This window comes from Cydia amplana, chromosome 12, assembly GCF_948474715.1.
Source record: "Cydia amplana chromosome 12, ilCydAmpl1.1, whole genome shotgun sequence".
Lineage (NCBI taxonomy): Eukaryota > Metazoa > Arthropoda > Insecta > Lepidoptera > Tortricidae > Cydia > Cydia amplana.
Window position 1 is genome coordinate 10,352,753 of NC_086080.1, and position 20,566 is coordinate 10,373,318.

Here is a 20,566-nt window from a genome sequence, read left to right on the forward strand (position 1 = left end):
CAAGTGGATGTCCCTTTCTAACAAAAGCTGTCAAAAAGGGACTTCCACTTGTATTACAAGTTACAAGCTTTGAAACAAATGACTGTTTTGCAGTCGATAATATAAAATCTCTGCTTTGCTTTGCTGCAACGACTTAAAAGCACCTTCAGACAAGTTTCCACAGAGGACTACAAATTAAATTAGTTAACTGTACTGACATAAAACTAAAAGCAAATGCACAAATCAGGCGACCAATCCAATGATAGCTTGTGATGGTTCAAACACGACTACCTAAGCGTGCGTGACGCACATACACGTTACAATCGTAAATAAATATGCACATGAGTAAAGTAAAAAATAATAATTTATATTTACATTAAGAGAATATGGCACATCTTCAACGATATCAACCGCTCGCGTTCTCTCACTCCCGGGCGCGAGCTCTAATACTCTAAACGTGTTTATTGTCGGGTCAGCGTGTAATGCGCCTATAAAATTTCGTGACATCATAATACCAATTAAAATACCGGTGGGTAAGTAAATATTCATCGCCGAATAATACACAATAAAGCTAAAATTCGTCCGTCGATCGGAATCCCGGGCCGACGCGGTCGCGCCGCGACCGCCGACTACATACAACTAGACATTCGAATCGCACGAGTACATAAAAATATATCAGTCTATAGAGCGAAGCGTTCACTCACTTAGCCTACGAGCCGGCCGGGGGCCGACGGCGGGGCCCCGGCGTCCGTGTCACGTCAACACCCGCCGGGCGGCTCGCCGTGTCGGTGCAGCGTTAAATCCCGCTAGCCGCAGATGTTAACATAGCAGGGTGGTCGGTCTCGGGGGCGCGCCGGCCGCTCAGCTCGGCGGCGGCGGCGGCGGGCGCGCCAGGCGCGGCGCGCGCTGGCGGCGGTGGCGCGGGCACGCGCAGCACGTGTCGCCCCGCCGCCGCCGCAGGCACGCGCCGCGCCCGCACCGTTTCTTCACACACGTCACCTCGCCATCCTGAAACATATAAGAAGTTAAGTCGACCCTCAAACAGATTTCACTCGTCAAAGCATTAGAGTTAGATGTCGCTAACTGACTGAATCGTCAAAATAATATTTAAAACCTTCGCGTTTTGAACACATATTAACTCACATTTATAGACGGGTCTAACGCGAAATTTATTCAATTACCTTTATATACCGACGTTTCGACACAGGTTTCACTGGTCATGGTCGCGGCCAACTAAAGTCTCAGCAAAATGTCAAAACAGAGATTTGTGCAACTACCCGACGAAAAGTGTATGAAAAAGTTTGGGGTAGACATCACATTTTCAAACCACCCACTACACATAATGTTAATTATTGTCTTTAGTTGGCCGCGACCATGAATAAATTTCGCGTTAGACCCGTCTATAAATGTGAGTTAATATGAATCGTCAAACTCTAGTTTCTGAGCAACCGAGGTAGAAAATAAAGGGTAAGACCGTCTTACCTTACAGCGACAAGTGACGCATCGCTGCTCGCCGTGCGAGTGTATGTTGGGGTGCACCTCCTTGCCGTTGGCCAGCGGTCCGTAGGGGAACTTGCATCCTCCCTCGGCCAGGATTTCTTCCGCAGTCTTCGGTGCACCTTCTTGATCTTTGATGAGCGATTCGTCTTCAGGTTTTTTCTGGAAATAGTAGAAGAAAAAAAACATTTTACTTATAGGTCAAATTTTTACCACATACCTAATATTCTTCAAGACGTAGAAAACATTAAACGTAGTAACCAATTGCAAGTTACCCTAATAGCTATAGGCTAAGCTAAGGAGAAGATATTTTTTCAGCTCGGATCGTCTTTCTCTTTATTCAGTAACGCAACCATCCTTTTGATGGTCAAAGAAAGTGCTCAATAATGCTATATCTTTGCTTAAAGAGATCAGGGTCCGAGCCGAAAAAAATGCCTCACTTCGGCCTTGCTGTATTTATTCTACAATTTTCTTTAGAATTCATGCGCACAGTCATGCATCAAATACATCGAAGCGGATAAGGTGTTTACAAATACCTGAAGCCTCTATTATCTAGACATTAAAGTATATGTTCAAATAATTTCGCTCCTATATATCTGATAGCGACTATACCTACGGAGATACCTGTCTGTAAATAATCTAGATATTGAAACCAAAATTCCACCAACGCGGCGTTTTCATTTTTGCTCTACCTAGTGACGTACCTACCGTCACCTCAGGATACCTTGACAAGTCCGTTACATCTACAGTTACTCGACTTGTGTTCAACCGAAAAGATGTGTGTTTGTCTTTTAAAGTCAAAACTGTGTTGGTTTAAATAGTAAGTTGCTGAACTGACCTCAGGACACACCCGGCAGCACGCCTTCTTGTCCGGCCTGTAGGCCTCCTTGTCCGAGCACTTGAGCGGCGGGCACCGCACGCGCGGGCACTTCACCTGCCGCGTCGGGAACTCGCACGTGCACACCGCGCACGTGTCGTAGCCGCCCGGCACCAGGTACGGGTGCCACGAGGAGCCGGGCGCGTGGTACTGCCCGGCTAAGTGGCAGCCGTGAGACTCGTTCCATACTGCTGTGGTAGAATCTGAAAAAGCAATCATTATATTCTTAATTCTTAGGTATATTGTACTCGAGTAAGAAAATGAGGGACTATAGAGGGTTAGAGAATGGTGGGATCAGTAAGTGGTCTATCAAAAAACCGGCCAAGTGCGAGTCGGACTCGCGCACGGAGGGTTCCGCACCATCAACAAAAACAAGCAAAAAAACGGTCACCCATCCAAGTACTGACCCCGCCCGACGTTGCTTAACTTCGGTCGAAAATCACGTTTGTTGTATGGGAGCCCCACTTAAATCTTTATTTTATTCTGTTTTTAGTATTTGTTGTTATAGCGGCAACAGAAATACATCATCTGTGAAAATTTCAACTGTCTAGCTATCACGGTTCGTGAGATACAGCCTGGTGACAGACGGACGGACGGACGGACGGACAGCGGAGTCTTAGTAATAGGGTCCCGTTTTTACCCTTTGGGTACGGAACCCTAAAAATGAAAGTTTATCAAGAATACCTAGGTACAAGTAAAGTGTGTTTCTCCGTGGTGAAATTCACCTTTCCTGATCAAGTGTAGAGGTAAAACGACTACAGATAAATTTATCAAATGTTAGCTTCCATCGAAAGAGTTGACACATTTATCCCATGGGGCGTTTTTGTTCGTGAGATACATTTGTCCTAGATCGCAAAAAGTTGCGTTGTTTTAGAGCCTTCTAAGGACGCCCAGAACTAAACGATTGTAATAATTTTACAGGTAGATAAAAAAGCAAACTCACTGGTGCAAATAGGGCAGCATTGTCCCGGAGGCTGGATAGTTGGCACGGCGCAGTTAACGGGTGGACACCTGACTGGATCGCAGCGAAGGACGCCATGCTCGCAACCGCACATGTTGCATGACTGGAAAAGAGAAAGAAGTTTAACACTGATTTAAACTTTCACGATTTTTACACATTATTAAATTATACAGATTAAGTCCCGTTGTATAATTTAGAAAGAAGTTTGTAAATATTGTTGTCTTGGTGACATGAAAAGGATTTAAATCTCTTAACGGGATATACTATACCGGCGAACCGAATTCATACTATTATAAATTGAAACCGACATTAATTGCGGTGTCCAGGGTAAAACAGAAGGAGGCCATGAGTGTACATACATACGTACTTACACTTCTAAAACTATATCGAATTTTCAGCTTTCATGAAATACGTAAGTAATCTAACCTTAAAATCTTCTTTTTTATAAAGTCTATTTTTTTATTCCGTAGACTATAATGACATTTCAGAGTATGAACATCATGTGTCATTTCATACTATGAAATGTCATTTTAGTCTACCGAATAAAAAAATAGACTTTAGGTACCCCGAAGGGTTGTCAAAAATGATTATACTTAGACAAAAACAGGTTTAAATAGTTAAACTCAGTAACTACTTTTTAGTTGAACATACTTAACCTTTTAGAATTTAATAAAACGGGCAGATTCACGGAATCCGAAATACCTCAGCTGCCATCCATTGGGCACCGTCTTCGTAAAATCTTCCATTATAGTAGCACGAGGCAGTGTTCGGCAACGAGTTGTCTGGCGGCAGCGAGTTCGTCTGCTCTGGGGGGTAGTTGACACTCAGCGTGTTGTCCGTCGGCCAGGACAACGATGGTAGGCACGACTCGGGCACGCTTATCTAAAATAGGTAAATGTAAACTGAGAAAAATGATGGAAATGAATAGATACTTATAGGGACATACGAGTAACTTCTTCTCCTTAGCGAGACGTAGAACAATTGAATGGGATGACTGATAAGCTTAGATTAATTAGATATTGTAACGTACATAAGTCTTACCTTATAATTCTTGTCATCTAGATAAGCAGCATGAAAAAATTACGAGTGTTATTTTAATTTGTTCCGAAAGCATGAACGAATAGTAAAAAAGTTAGTACACACACACACACACACTAAGATAGAAAAATAATTGATCACCTCGTGGCCAAAAACCGAAACAGAAAACATGAATTCGTCCCTTAAGTACTGAGTAACTTATAGAGTTTGCAGATGGCCAAAGTTTGCATCGACTTAACGGTGATAAGTAAGTATAGGTAATAATATAAGTACCTACCACGCCACACTCCAAGGAGCACTTCGCAATCTTCGCAAACAAACTTATCTTTTACGAACTTAATCACGTTAATCACGTAGCGAACCTTGTTACACTACGTAAATCTTTTTGCTATGCGGATTTGTGGTGGGCAAAACTTAAATAATATTAAGCCTAAAATATTGGGTTCCTACCTGTGGTAATCGCGTGCGCAATAAAGCAGTGTCGTTGTCCGGTGCCCTCAGATCCAGATAGGCAGCTCCAGTGTACAAGGCTGCCAGCTCTGCAGGGTGGGGCTCCAGCACGCAGCCTTCCATGCCGGCCAGCATTCGCGAGTTAGCGCCCGACGCCGCGTGGGTCTCGAGGAACGCCGACCACACGCCCGGGTTGCTGGTTACTACCACCTTATCGAAGAGAGCAAAAAGTTAACAAACGTAAAACAATACATAACAAGACAGAGGAATTCACAAAGCACTAGATGCTTTAATTAACAAATTACGATTATAAATTGATGATTAAAAATTAAAGTAAATAAGTAAGTCGTTAGATTATTTAGAGCCTGCGAGAAAATATTAGCATGTATTGCCTGACAGGAAAATGAGGTATTCAAAGATATTATGTAATACTTAAAGAAGTATAATTTCCAAAGTCGAGTACGTACGAGTGTAAAACAGCTTTACATTTCTGCCTAATAACACAACTAAGATAAATAGGACAGATTTGTGAAAACTTGCTTAATCACCTGCCTCCGTCTGGCGGCGGGTGAACCGTCAAGAGGTTAGGTAATAACTATGTAGTTACCTCATAATGAATTCCACAAAGAGAATCAACCGACAGCCAAGCAAGACCAGCGACGGGGGTGGCGGAGACGGGTGCGCGTGCGTCGGTTCGGCGGAGCAGCGCAGGACCCTCGCCTGCCGCGTCCGGCAGCGGCCGGGACGTCAGGCGGCCGCGGAGGATAGGGGGACCTGGAACATAATTAACACGGGCCGTATAATATTTCGGAAATTGCATTATTTATTACTTAATATTTTTCAGAAGTATTTGTTACAGTCTACTTATTCTACATATATAGATATATATATGTGGTAGGGAGGGACAAGTAGTCCTGATAGTCAGGGTATTTGTAAGTAGTTTTATGTGTTATGTTTCCGTGTAAACTAACCTTTAGGCTATTAAGATGCATTTTACTAACACTCCTATGGATTATGCTGGTCCGAAATAAACAATTTTTATTTATTTTATTTCTTTATTTATATCTTTTTGTTAAGAGGTTAGAGTACGGTAGATACTTTTGACGCGTAGTCTTATCCGTTACTTTTATTGCTGTCTGTACGGATATTCAATATTGTAGAAATGTATTGCGTTTAACTTTGACTTTTTTGCAACTTACCTAAATGAGCCTACACAAAATCGTCGTCACTACAGAACATATTAAAGTGTGGTCGTCACAAGATGAGGTCGGTAACAAGAGGATTCAAGGATTCTTGGAAACTACCTACTTAACAAGATAAGGGCAATAAGGATGCCCTTCAACTGTAGTAGTATCTACAATTACAAGTTGCGGTAGACATTTCCTTTTCCCTTGAGTGGTTTCTTAGAACCTGCCGGTACAGTGTTCACATACTCGTGGAAATATGTACATAAATCTGATAATGATAGTCATATTCTTCCTTGGTGAAACAACTTAGCGGTTTGTTCACCCATCATTGATTCCATTCCTTAATCGTTTTTGGTTTTCAATCTCTACACTGGCTTGTTGATAACTTTGCAAAACTTTTATGATGTCCTCGCCACCAGTTAGATACAATAAACTAAATCTGTAAGTACCTATTTCATAAATAATAACTTACCAGCATCAGCTCCAATATGGACAGCCAACTGATCTTCGTACAACGGTGGAAAAATGCGAGCACTGGGTCGAGCCAGAACTCCCATTCTTGTGTCCAGAATTTCAACTTGAGAATGACGTTTTCCTTGTTCTTCGACTAGAGTTATCTTTGGATCAGTGATTCCCAAATTTTCGACCTGAAAATAAATGATTTAATCGATGAATTCTTACGTCTCATCATCCTCGCGTTTGTCCCAGCATTTTGCCACGGCTCATGAGAGCCTGGGGCCCGCTTAGCAACTAATCCCAGGAATTAGCTTAGGCACTAGTTTTTATGAAAGTGACTGCCATCTAATCTTCCAACCCAGAGGATAAACTAGGCCTTATTGGGATTAGTCCGGTTTCCTCCCGATGTTTTCCTTCACCGAAAAGCGACTGGTAAATATCAAATGATATTTCGTACATAAGTTCCGAAAAACTCATTGGTACGAGCCGGGGTTTGAACCCGCGACCTCCGGATTGCAAGTCGCACGCTCTTACCGCTAGGCCACCAGCGCTTTTTATCAATTCTTACGTATTTCAATTAAATTTAAAAAATGAAGACGTATCAATACATAAGGTATTAGACGTACCTGTATGTCATACACAAGCGATCCCTCCTTATCAATGTACAGCACAGCCATGCCCTCAGGAGCAAGTGAGGCAGGTGCTCTTTCTGCTAGCAGTGGGGAATGGAACACCTCACAGGCAGCCCTTTGCCTGACGCTTCCTGAAATGCGGCGCTCAGGGGCTCCTTCTGCTTCCACAGTCAGAAGTAGACGGCCCCGAGATAGTGAGCGTAGTTCTGCTGCTGATACCGGGGTAGACACTTCGAGGATATTTATCTCATAGCTTGGTTTAGACACAGGTTGGATCTGTGGAAGAAAGATATGTTAATTTCGAAAAACAATGAAATCTAAGTAATTGGTTAAAGTTATGATAATATTTACCTCGTCTATAATCGTTTGGTTTTTGTCCGGCAGTGTGAGCATCACTCTGACAGCATAATCTTTACCGGTCGGCGGGAAGACTCCATTGTAAATCAGAGCTAGGTGTAAGCTGGGCGCCGCTCCCGCGGCCCCAGTCACCACTGCGGTTCCGCCCCACCATCCTGGTTCTTGGCCAGGTATGCGGACGTCGTCACAAGCTCCGTTTTCGAAACCTGAAGGTGGTTGTTCGGGCTCTAGGAGTGACGTGAACATTTCCGTGGATAATGCCGGGTACCTGATCAAACACATAATAGTTAAAAAAAAATTAAGTCTAAGAGCAGGTATTACTCAAACTTACAACATATTTAAGCTTATAGTTAGATACAATATTAGGTACGGTCAGCCAAGAAAGTAGTCTACCACTTTCTTGACTGACTACACTACTGAGTACAATAAACTATAACGTCATGATGAACAAAAGGTAAGTGTTACACAAATCAAAATAAGAAATAAATATGTAATAATAGGTAACTACAGAATAAGATTTTTTTTTATTTATATTTATCAATAGTGTGGTAAATGGTTTATTTTAAAAGTTAACACCATAAACCAAAACTTTTTAATAATAGGGAATGGTGCTTCCTAACCTAATAGCGGTGGGAAAACTAGAGCATCAAGTCTAGTAAACAAACGTGACGTAACCGGCGACGCGTATAAATATTTGAGAAGATGAATGCGTGTTTTAACTTTTAACACTTTCGTCTGGGCGTCTTGTTGCGCGAGTATTTATTTTTATGCCACTACTACGACACTGTGCGTACCTAAATAAAGATCACACAAGTATTTCAATGCTTACGTTTTTCCTATGATTTCTAAACTTTAGTTCACAGTACACGTCCGAAATTAAAATTCTTGTCACAAAGAATTGGCAAATTAACGACAGTAGTTTGAATTTAAGTCTTGGAAATTAGTAACCGCTCGGATACCTACTTGCAAGAAATGTAGGCATGGGAACTGCATTACTTGGTATTTTTCCTATCTTGATACCAGTAAAGTCGGTACTTTCCGCAATTCATCACACGGTTAGTTAATTTACAATACACAACGTGCTATAAGGCTGTCGGCTCACAATTCTCAGAATGATTGCTTCAAGGGCACTTTATCATAGAGATCAATTTTAGCGAAGCTTTGATCCCCAGTATGTAAAAATATTACGTATGTATGTTAATACCTAGTCTATCCGTAAATTTAGTAGAGTGAAAATAATATTTTTGTTATGACATAATTACCTACGATTTTATGTATTATTTGTATCCATCCGCAAATACTCGAAGCTAAACCCAAAAACTTAAATACTGTTGATAGTTTAAGCGACATTTTCTAATAACCTGTTAATGCGGCCGCTCAAGGTACTGTCCATAGAGCTGTTCTTCTCATCACCCCATATCAAAGCCACGTATAAGGAGCCCTCGCGGAGCAACCGCTTGTACTCGCGAGGGACCCGGCGCCAGACGCCGCACAACTGTAAAGAACAGATTAGCGGTAAGAATGAATATTCAGAAACGCAACGGAAATAGGTGCCAAAGGAATCCAAAGCACGTTTATGTACGTACCTTCTCTGTTTTCTCTTCGTATGTCGCATGGACTCCTTTCGCCTTCTTCAAAGGATGCTCAAGCAATAATCTCTCCCCTCTGTCAAGAAAGGACAGAGCCCTTGGGGGTGTCATCGAAGGACCCAATATCACCGACCAATACAGGTGGCGTCGTCGGAAAGTGAAACGAGCTGTGGCCACCCCTGGAGCCACTGGCACACCGGTCATGTCATCGCGACGGATGCATAGCGGAGACCGACCCGTCAAAAGCGCAGCAAAATCTAGAAATCACATTTAAAAGCTACATTACATCCCAGATAACAGAAAAACTGTGTTTTTAGCTTATCAATGTTATCATTAAGTTTCATAATAATGATCATAAAAGTATCCTTACGTTTCATACTTAATTCGTCTTCTTCAGGACCCATAACAACCATCGGGCTATCCTCAGGTGCTGAAACAATAAAGGAAAAATGTTTAAACGGTCTGCTCAGTGATAATGCACAATAGTTTCGAGTCTAAATATTTAGACGGGTAATTTGAACCGAAGGTGATATCAGACAAATGTATCAGACTGATGACATTTACTGATACTATCAGTAAATGTTCTGCTATCGTTTCAATGCTTTGATATCTTACATATTAAGTTGTAGCTACACACTCAGCTATTTTCTGCAATACAACATTGTGAGTGCCTATAAGCGCTTTCACCATTCCGTCACCATCCCGTAATCCCACATAAAGTTTAACTAATAATAATAATCGCACTGGTTATATTACTAGGTATATCAACGCTAGTAATTTGCCAGGCCGTGGTAATGTTAATGTATAATTTTGTAAGATAAGAGGAAGTAATGGTAGCAATAAAGTTATTTGCAAGTCGGTTGCGTGGGCATTATTATTCGCCAATGAAGACCCTGCAGCCGGTTGGCAAGACCCTGTCGACCTCTCCATTCGGGTTGATTGGATCAAATGTTATTCAATCGTAGCAGGCCGTCTAGACGGCGACAGCAGAATTTGTGTTTTGCATAGCTTTCTTGTTGGGTCTTGCACTGGACGGAAATAGAGAGAGCACTGACATTTCGCGCGACACTTTGATGGCACCCGATTTGTCGATATGCACTATGCACTGGTTCTTGTATTGTAAACTATCATATTTTAGCTTTTCCTGGACAGTCGTTGAGATCATTTTATGTTTATTACGTGTTGCAAGTAGTCATGAATTTACATTATACCTTATACCTAAAGTCAATTCGTTTAATTTAATCGAAGTCTGTGTCATACAAAAGATTTTTGAAAGGTTTGAAACCTAGGTATAGTCGCCATCAGATACATAAGAGCGATACCTAAAGTTACTGACAAATATCAGAGTAGGACTACAAAACTGTATAATAATATGTTTAATATAATAATTGCATTGCAGGCTTCGTTAGGTCGTACTCACAAATATGTAGTTATAAAATGAATTGAAATCTCTGCAACACAAGACTTGCAGATGCACAGTAAACATTCATAGTAGTGAAATATGACGACGGGACCTGTTTACGCATTCAGTTATGCCCGAAGACAGATCGTAATCCATAATAATTCATTATAGGCCGGGGACGGACCGAATTTATTGACGCACGGCGCCACGGCGGCGACGTGCAGCGTCGATGGTCTAGAATATTTGCAAGTGCACTAAGAGCAGAGCCCAAGTCAACAAGCATATTTTGCACAAAACGGCCAATGATTTGCATGTATTACAATATGACAAAGTATCTCGAATATGCAAACATATTTCTAGCGCATTATATTTATAATGATATTTAGATAGGAATTCATGATCTAGCGAATTTCTAACGTTACATATATTAAGTACTAACTCTCTTTGGTACCTACTATTGGTCTCTGTGTGTTGTTAAGCGAGCTAAGGGGTCAGGTAAAGACCAGCAGAGGCTGCGGGCGCGTACGGCGCCGCAGCACCTTTGACTTGGCGGGGCTCGACGCTCGGGCGCCTGTGTGTGTAGTGTAATGAATATTTATGCGCGCACAAATGCTTCGGCATCTGGGCGCCTTACGACCAAACTCATTAATGTCATTTAGCGAAAATTTAAACTTTTCATCAGCTACGACGTGACGAGACTGAGCTGTGACAGTTTGATTCGTATTATACATACTTATTCGGCGCCGCCGTAGCTCATAGTGCCAAGCGCATCTTTCATTACATTAGGTACCTACTCGCTGCTCGGTGTGATGCGTATGACGCGCAAACTTGACAACCCTAACAAAACAGAAAGAGATCGCTACCCAATTACCATGATTGACCTTCAGCCATCAAACGTTAGTTTTGGTAAACAGTGGAAAATAGTACGATATATTATCATATTTTTTGTTACATACAGCAGCCGTTGTGAGTTTTCCAATCGAATGATGTAACCTGGCGCCAGACTAGCGACGCCGGCGCCGTTCAAAGTCGCGCATACAAAGCGACGATCAATAATTCATGGTAGAAAAATGGTGTCTAAAGAACCCTCAGTTTAAATGACAGCCTACTTATCAAAAGTCATTTAAATTAAAATGAGTTCATTTCACAATTTTCGGCAACTCGCCATCTACAGCAAATGAAAATTTATTTAATTTTGTATGTAACGGTTTTTAATTTAACTAAACTTTTTAGCAGTGCAATATTTGTGTTAACCTACGTGATAATCTATAAAAAAATCGTGACGACTTTCATACTGTGTGTGTGTTTGCTAATGGCATAATTATACTTAACTTACCCACGATGCTATTTTTAGAAACTCATTTTTATATCAAACGAATAGTCGTTCAGTCATTATTTAATAGGTGTAGATCAACGTTCATATGAATTGGCAAGTCAATTTCATAAATGGCAATCAAATATTGATTGCACAACCAATCGAAGCTAATAAATACGACTTTAAATTTAAACTGCTCGTTGCGTTCTTCCTTAAGAGTTTTTTTTTACAAGTGTGAGAATATTTAGTGCACTCCGGTGTTGTATTTGAGTATTTGTTTTTAGTAGTTACAGCCTACCTGAAATACTATGGGGTCATCCGTAGGTAGGTACATATTCGGTCGATTGCATACAACGTCCAATATTAGGTACTACTGTGTACTTCAATTACCTTATTTCGCCAATCACAGTCAATCGGAGCCAGAATTGAGCCCACAACCCAAAAATGAAGATACGCATAGCGTTAAAGCGTTTTCTACTCATTATTAAATTTGCTCACGTACTATCAATAACGAGGAAGCGTGTGTGGCCTTGGCCTTCAGGTCTGGGAAGCCGGCGACAGCTTTCTTTAATATGCTTACCCTGGTTATATCTTTTAATCGAGCATCTGTGCTCAGACATACGCATTACGCACTTATGGTACTGAAATAAATTGGGATTTCAATTTCTTAACAATCGCTAAATACTTTCTGTGTCAATATGTCGTTAACCCTAATTGAAAACACGATGTCGTACTTCATACTCGTAATTTAGAGAACCGTAAAAAACTTGTCAAAACCTATTCAAACTACTAATAACATTCATAATAGACTGAAATCACAGATAAATGACCACAGAACAAGTTAGAATGGCGATGCGAGCAGGGTACGTGTCGCCGCCGGTTTTGAGCAAACCCGCGCTGACCGAAAACAAAGTAAACATGCCTTTTTGCGCCACAATAACCTTCAGATTAAGAAGCCAGAAATCAAATCTGTCTAAAGGAGGCGTATCCATTCACCAGGCACACAAGTTTTTACTACCGTTGCGCGAGTGTTAGTAAATGTGGAGAGGAACGAGCGGCGACACCGGTTCCGATACTAACTGCGCGTGATAGCCATTCTAACCCGTTTAATAATGTTCTGTGTAAATGACCCATTTAGGCATCTTTAGGTTTATTGTATATTGGTATTTAGCAATAATAATACTTTTAGCACAGTAAAGGTTTCCTTAATTGCCTTAGTTGCCTCTACGATCCAAATTACTAGAGCTAAGATATTTTAGTACTTTTGTCGTTTCCTTATTATGTGACTAGTAAGTACATAAGTGCCGTTTTTACCCGACTGTGCAAGACAAAAGGGAGCTATGTGTTTCTATAAACCTACAAGCTCTTTATTTGACAGTATCTCTTGGAACTACGCTACGGAGTAACTAAGACGTACGTGTATACAACTTACACAGCAGTATTTTAAACTTAAATCTAATGGAAAAGTTTTGTGTTTGAAGGTTCATTCGGAACCATTATTTCCATATTAAGAGACACATTAAATGCCAGATTGCTACTCCCACTTCGTTTCTGTATCTTTTTCGAAAAAACAATTGATCTTAAAAAGGACGATGCAATTATTTGGAGTAAGGAATAGTATATAAAAACAATAGTTGTCAGGTAGGAGCCGCTATATAAGTACACATATTTACCAAACCAAATTCAGGTATGCTCAAAGGTAAATAAATTACGATTCATTAAACTGCACATTTACTTTTTAAGGTGTGGCTTACTGCGAACAGTGCGAACGTTGAAATGTGAATTAAATTTGTTTACTTACGACTGTTTTTAGTATTATTTTATTGACAGTCTTTAAAAAAAATGACACAGAACACCATCTATAAATCTTGGGATGCATAGATGTTTATAGTAGATATTTTATAATGTAGATAGCTGTATGTTTGGCTATGTTATATAGTGATATATATAATGCCATAAGATCAGGAGATGTCTACGTGTAAATATAGGAATCTAATCTGGTAGACCACGTCAGTACAAGTGGATTTTTCTTTAATGCCATGCCCCTTGACGTCAGTCAATGATGTAGTTGTTATGTACCTACTATGTACTTTAGTGAATATGTTTGTAGATATGATATATTGGCGAATGGATGTAATGTGTAAGAAAGTTATTACGATTAGGCATGTTATTATTGTTAAATGTTAACTTATTGTTATATGTCCACAGAAAAGACACCGGCTTTCCCGAAAAATGCAATAGGTTTTGGAAAGCAAAATCCAACTGCTGTAATAGTTTGTTATTTTGAAGTGCAACAGACAACAATATTGTTGTCTTAATTTATACGTATTTATAATGTAGGTACATATACAGAGACAGCCTAGAAAGAGAGAGAATTGATAAATAATAATTCTTAATTTAGCGATTTGTCCTGCTAGAGTCCGTGCGGAAAGAGAAGAGTCGAGGAATGTATTGGGCCCCATACATTCCACGACTCTTCTGTTTCCGCACAGACTCTATAGCTAATCTTATTGACATTCATAAATCTACTAAACACTGATTATTACCTTGTTTCATAAATGTGAATTATCTTTTACAGCAGTTGCAACACCTTGACCTCGACTCGGCTGAAAACGCTTGAATTTCAGAGTGAGAGTGACATCATGTCTGCTGACGTCACGGCCGCGGCCGACGAAAGCGACATGTCGCCATCCATTGCACGTAGTCGCAAGTGCTCGTTACACATTAATTACCTACGATCCTTGTCATCAAGCCTCGTCACGTGACTTTTTAGATTTTTAATTGGAAGTTTAGATAAGTACCTATCAAAAATATAAATAACTGATTTGTTTTTTTTTTCATACTGAAACGAATCCGCCACATTAAAATTTGTCAAGTCATTTAAAGCAAATCTGGACGTCCTACATGAAATACCTAAAAATATAAATGGGTACATTTAGGCTCTCATTATATAGGTAGCAATGACAATTATAGAATGGGCTAGGCACTTAGAAATTATGCAATAATTGCAATATAGCATTCAAGCATTTTTGATCTACATTTATAAATGTTGTTTTATTTGTTTTTAGCATTGCTGGCAATTTTGAAATTGTATATCGGGCGTTGTTATAATTTTAACCCGTGAACAATTTATGGATTTTCAAATTGTCTGTTTTTTGTATAAATATTTTACGTTTTGCAAGTATTTTACATAGCATGTAGGTTACTAGTTAATAGTTAATGCTAGGTTAAAGTTGGTTTGACTCTATAATCTACAAACAGTTAAGATTAAATTACCAACGTAATAATTGTTCTCTAATAATAATAATAAACTATACGTACCTACATCATATTTAAACAAGGCAAAAGTATCGTTTAAAACAATGAAAATTGAAAAGTACCTACTTTTCTGACCTTAAATATTATACATTTTCTAAAAAATATACACTTTTCCATAGCTCTTGAGCATAGTTTGTCTTTCAGACAGCTGTTTAAGTATTAACTGCAATAGTTTCTTATTTATATTGCTTAACAAATAATTATTATATATGTAAGAAGTCTTTAATAGCCGTGCGAAAAGCAATGTTTATTACAAGAGCCCCATAATTTACTGTTTACATTTAAGTATATGCAACCGGAATCACACTCGGCCAACTCTAAGATAGGTAGGATGTACCGGATACAGAGCTTCACGACACTTGATGAATTTTTTGACTATTTCAAATGAGCGTTTTTTTTTTAAGTTGTCCTCTACACTTTTTTTTTCAAATTTGGGATTTTTTATGTTATTTCTACTCAGAATCACAAGCTCTTTCTATCCTAATAGGAAAAAAATAAGTGTCCCAAAATTTCTATAAATTTTTCGGTCTTTCCATTCCGCGACCGCCATACAAAGTCTATGAAAAATGGTGACGGAATGGAAATAAAAACCTTAGGACACTTTTTTTCTCCTATTAGGATAGAAAGAGCTCGTGATTCTGAGTATAAATAACATAAAAAATCCCAAATTTGAAAAAAAAGTGTAAAGGACAACTTTAAAAAGCGGCCAAGTGCGAGTCGGACTCGCCCATGAAGGGTTCCGTATTTAGGCGATTTATGACGTATTAAAAAAAAAACTACTTGCTAGATCTCGTTCAAACCAATTTTCGGTGGAAGTTTACATGGTAATGTACATCATATATTTTTTTTAGTTTTATCATTCTCTTATTTTAGAAGTTAGGGGGGGGGGGCACACATTTTACCACTTTGGAAGTGTCTCTCGCGCAAACTATTCAGTTTAGAAAAAAATGATATTAGGAACCTCAATATCATTTTTGAAGACCTATCCATAGATACCCCACACGTACGGGTTTGATGAAAAAAAAATTTTGAGTTTCAGTTCGAAGTATGGGGAACCCCAAAAATTAATTGTTTTTTTTTTCTATTTTTGTGTGAAAATCTTAATGCGGTTCACAGAATACATCTACTTACCAAGTTTCAACAGTATAGTTCTTATAGTTTCGGAGAAAAGTGGCTGTGACATACGGACGGACAGACAGACGGACAGACAGACAGACATGACGAATCTATAAGGGTTCCGTTTTTTGCCATTTGGCTACGGAACCCTAAAAACGCCCAAATATGACTATAGATAGGTACTGACAATTGGAATTAGATTAAGTATATACGTATGACATTTGTATATAGCATTATAATTTATAATTATAAGAAGTGACATGTATAATACTAGATTTATTAGCATTATTAATAGAAGCTCGTATTTGTGTTTTTGCATGCCAGTTGCTGGTGAAGTATGCATGTGCTTCTTACCTTCTTAGTTACTAAGTCCATTTTTGTACCATATTTTATGCAAAAAAAAGATATTTGATTTGATTTGCGTCCTTTTAATAAAAAAAAGAAGATTTTATGAAAAACTAGAAACATTGCTTATTGGAATTCGTAATAAAACAACGCAGTCATTGAATTTGGGCTCATTTGAGTCATCTTAATTGACTGGCGTGTAATAGGTATATAATTTGATTGTCAAATAAAAGTACAGTCAGCGGTTTTTTTTTAATTCCCTAGAACAAATATGATGACCTCTTAAATGCGGAATCTTGTACATATTACGGTATTTTAATATATTTATTTGAATCGAATAACGAAGACCGGTTTTAACCTCAAACGTAGTTATTCGTCATTGCACTCAAGGCAAGTCTATTATAAACACTCGAGGGGAAAGAACACTACTTATACTAAAGATTACACAATACCTTCAATACTCAACCTAATTAACCAGTAACCCATAAACAGGCCAAATAAACTTGTCCATTGCAGATAACAATGATAGTATTGTTTTACTACTTACAAGTGTTATCGGACCTAAGTGAAAATATACTGTGAGGTGAGTGAAGGAACAGTGCACAAATTATAAGACTTGGCTTATATTTTTTTGTTTTTACGACCATTTTATAAAAGAATATTACACAGAAAAATTCCGCGAAAATAGATAATGTTTACACAGAGGCGTATTTACAAATTTGGCGCCCCGGGCCATTTTGATTTGCCGCCCCCCTTCATCAGTGACGATAAAGTATTTTATTTAGGAAAAAAACCTGCAACAAGTACCTTTGGGGTGTGGAATAAAAAAAACTAAACCTTTTTACCATTTACTCACATAGGCATTTACATTGTTTTCCTATGTACAAATTGGTTGACAAAATCATCAATGACGCTGTCGTAATTTAAAACATTTGTCAGCTCAGCTTCTATATTAAGAAGAGCTAAGCTATTCAGGCGCTCTTCGCTGATGGGCCCGGCCACATGTCAGCGGTGCGACGCCGCCGCCGCCGCGCGGCGCCGCAAACCGCTCTGCGGCGTCGCCCGCCGCACCGCAAAATTTAGCGGTGCCGCCCGGCGGTGCCTCAAAGCGGTGCGCGGCGCCGCGGTGCCGCCGAGCGGCGTGCGTCGCCGCGTGCGATGCCGCGCTGCATAGAAGAATAAAAATTCGACTACCAGTTGTTTGATCAGACATGAATCCCTTCACACGTGTTCTGCTCTTGCTGTTGTCGAGGTGATATTTTGCTTAAATGTTCTGCAAAACATGGCACAGACATTCGAAAATAGTTATAAAATTTAATATTTATTTTCAGTCATCTTCAACGCCTCGTATTTTCTTTTGAAATGATTTCCATCTTCATTCATTATACGAAGATATGGGTTCACCCAATTTTTTCTTTTCAATTATTTTTTATTTCTGCGCCTTCTTAACAACAGGAAGAGCAGTCGTGTGATAGCGCTGGCGGTACACCAAGAAATTCAGTAAAATGCTGCAATGATGTTAAAAGTATGAAAATCGGTACGATTGATCTTTAGGACATTTGAAACAATTTGACCCGAAGCACCAACAAATAAAAAAAACGAGATGAGGACGTCATCTTTTTGTTGTATGGAATTAAAAAAAAATGTTTAGAAACCTATCGTGTGTGCTATTAATCGAAAGGGCTTTCTGAGCCGATTCTAAAAATATATCATATCATATGTTACACTTCAGTATTTTTTTTTAATTATAATAAAAATAATTTTCAAAACATACCAATAAATTTGGGCTTCTCCAGATACAATACCGTTCAATATTTTTTTGTAAAATATACCTCAAATTATACGTGATATTTAAAATAAAAATAAAAATACTAAATGTAAATATTTTCAAAATTGCTTTATTAGGATTAGACATGAGGTGATTAGGTATAATTTGAGGTATATTTAAAAAAAAAAAAAGTTAACGGTATTGTATCTGGAGAAGCTAAAACTTGGTATGTCTTGAAAAAATAGTTTTATTATAATAAAAAAAAAATACTCAAATGTAATGATGTGATATATTTTTGGAATTGGCTCAGAAAGACCTTTCGTGTAATACCACACACGATAGGTTTGTAAACTTTTTTTTTATTCTACACAAAAAAAGATGACGTCATAACTCCTCTCGTTTTTTTTATTTGTTGGTGCTTCAGGTCAAATTGTTTCAAATGTCCTAAAGATCAATCGTACCGATTTTCATACCTTTAACACCATTTGCAGCGTTTTTTGGCGAACCGCTATCGCTATGAAGGGATCCATGTCTGATCAAACAACTGGTAGTCAAATTTTATTTTTTACTATGCAGCGCGGCATCGCACGCGTCGCCGCACGCCGCTCGGTGGCACCGCGCGCGGCGCCGCGCACCGCTAAATTTTGCGGTGCGGCGGGCGACGCCGCAAAGCGGTTTGCGGCGCCGCAGATTTCTAGCGATATAGCTAAGTTTTATTATAAAAGGCGCCCAGAAATAATTAATAATTAATGTAGTAGCAGCATTGCTAATGTAGCGTCGCAGCAGCAGAAAAAGGAAGATATCTAAAGATAGATAGATAAATATATTGTTGCAATTAGTGACAGAACGTTCAAATAGAAATTCAGCAATGCTACTTCTGAATAGGGTGGAGCGTCGTTGTATGGAAAAAAATAAAAGTTTGATTATCAATGTGGAACCGGTACAAAAAGTTGCAGTTTGTCATGTAGATTATAGTGATTATATCAAGTTTCAAAATAAACACTACTTTTAGCCCTCTACCCAGCCGCTAAAGAAATTAATAAAGGTAAATTTTCATAAATTATTTAAATATACTATTTCACTAATATGTGTACATTTTATTGAAATTATATAATACTTAATAAGCGTATACTAAGTTATTACCAAAATTTTTGTGCCTTTTTCAATATTTATGGAATAATAAAATTTCAAACTTTCATATTAAACAGCAATTTCATGCAAAACAAGGAAAATGCTACAGTGTAAAAAAAATATATGAGTTATTTTTTTAGACGTTCTTTTGGCAAAGTAACGGTGTTATTGATTATAGTACGGCTCTTCTGAGGTGAACTTTTCGCTTCAAACCGTAATCTTTCAAACAAAGGCCATTGTCTCTATTATCGCAAAAGCGCTTGCTCCCGACTTGGCACGTGCCAGTACAACATTCATATTGAAAAACAACCGGTATCGTCATAGTATTAAGGTTCAAATTTAATGTCACTGATATTCTATATATTACGTTTTGGTAGTGTAGGACGATAGACCGCCCCGAAGCGATACGGCACTCATATTATTTTGATACTTAGTGTGGTGTTAAAAATGAAACACGGTTATTTATGATAAAGCGTTGTATATTTGTTATATAACAAAATCTAAGGTAACAATGTAAATTTAAGATTAATAAGTTTAACATAGGTATAATCAAAATTTTTCTGTGTAGGTATATAAACAGCAACTAGCAAAAAAGTCTCAGATTACGCACTTTATAAGAGTAGTGAGTTTATAGCGCTCTTATTTTTGTTTTGAACATATCATCGCTCTTATATTAGTCTTAGACAAGCTAATACGCACTTTAGTAAGTTTAGTCTTATTACCTAGTCTTATATATGTATATAAGAGCATTTTATAATACTATTATAAGCCTGTCGCTCTTACAATAACATTTACTAAGTCTCATTGAACTTGAGAGTACCTGGTTTTATATCCACATTCTCTAAGTTCATTTGATCTTATATTAGACTTTCTAAATGCTATTATAAGAATGTAAGACTAATATCAACATGGCATAATACTAATATGAGCCTCTCGCTCTTACAATAACATTTACTAAGTCTCAGTGAACTTGAGAGTACCTGGTCTTATATCCACATTCTCTAAGTTCATTTGATCTTATATTAGACTTTATAAATGCTATTATAAGAATGTAAGACTAATATCAACATGGCATAATACTATTATGAGCCTCTCGCTCTTACAATAACATTTACTAAGTCTCATTGAACTTAAGAGTAGGTCTGGTC

At 38.6% G+C, this 20,566-nt stretch overlaps 1 protein-coding gene across 1 annotated transcript in view; it reads right to left on the reverse strand.

Annotated features, from left to right (window-relative positions):
- Nucleotides 1-60: 60 nt before the first annotated feature.
- Nucleotides 61-20,566, reverse strand: part of LOC134652964 (dorsal-ventral patterning protein Sog) — a 105,242-nt gene continuing 84,736 nt past the window's right edge. The window contains exons 4-16 of the mRNA XM_063508213.1: nt 9,394-9,453; nt 9,021-9,280; nt 8,796-8,929; nt 7,429-7,702; nt 7,072-7,353; nt 6,462-6,636; nt 5,410-5,576; nt 4,803-5,012; nt 4,017-4,196; nt 3,297-3,417; nt 2,315-2,556; nt 1,462-1,638; nt 61-987 (exon numbers count right to left, since the gene is read on the reverse strand). Of these exons, the coding sequence (XP_063364283.1) occupies nt 841-987; nt 1,462-1,638; nt 2,315-2,556; nt 3,297-3,417; nt 4,017-4,196; nt 4,803-5,012; nt 5,410-5,576; nt 6,462-6,636; nt 7,072-7,353; nt 7,429-7,702; nt 8,796-8,929; nt 9,021-9,280; nt 9,394-9,453 (2,429 nt within the window). The 3' untranslated portion in view covers nt 61-840. The remainder of the gene's footprint in view (nt 988-1,461; nt 1,639-2,314; nt 2,557-3,296; nt 3,418-4,016; nt 4,197-4,802; nt 5,013-5,409; nt 5,577-6,461; nt 6,637-7,071; nt 7,354-7,428; nt 7,703-8,795; nt 8,930-9,020; nt 9,281-9,393; nt 9,454-20,566) is intronic.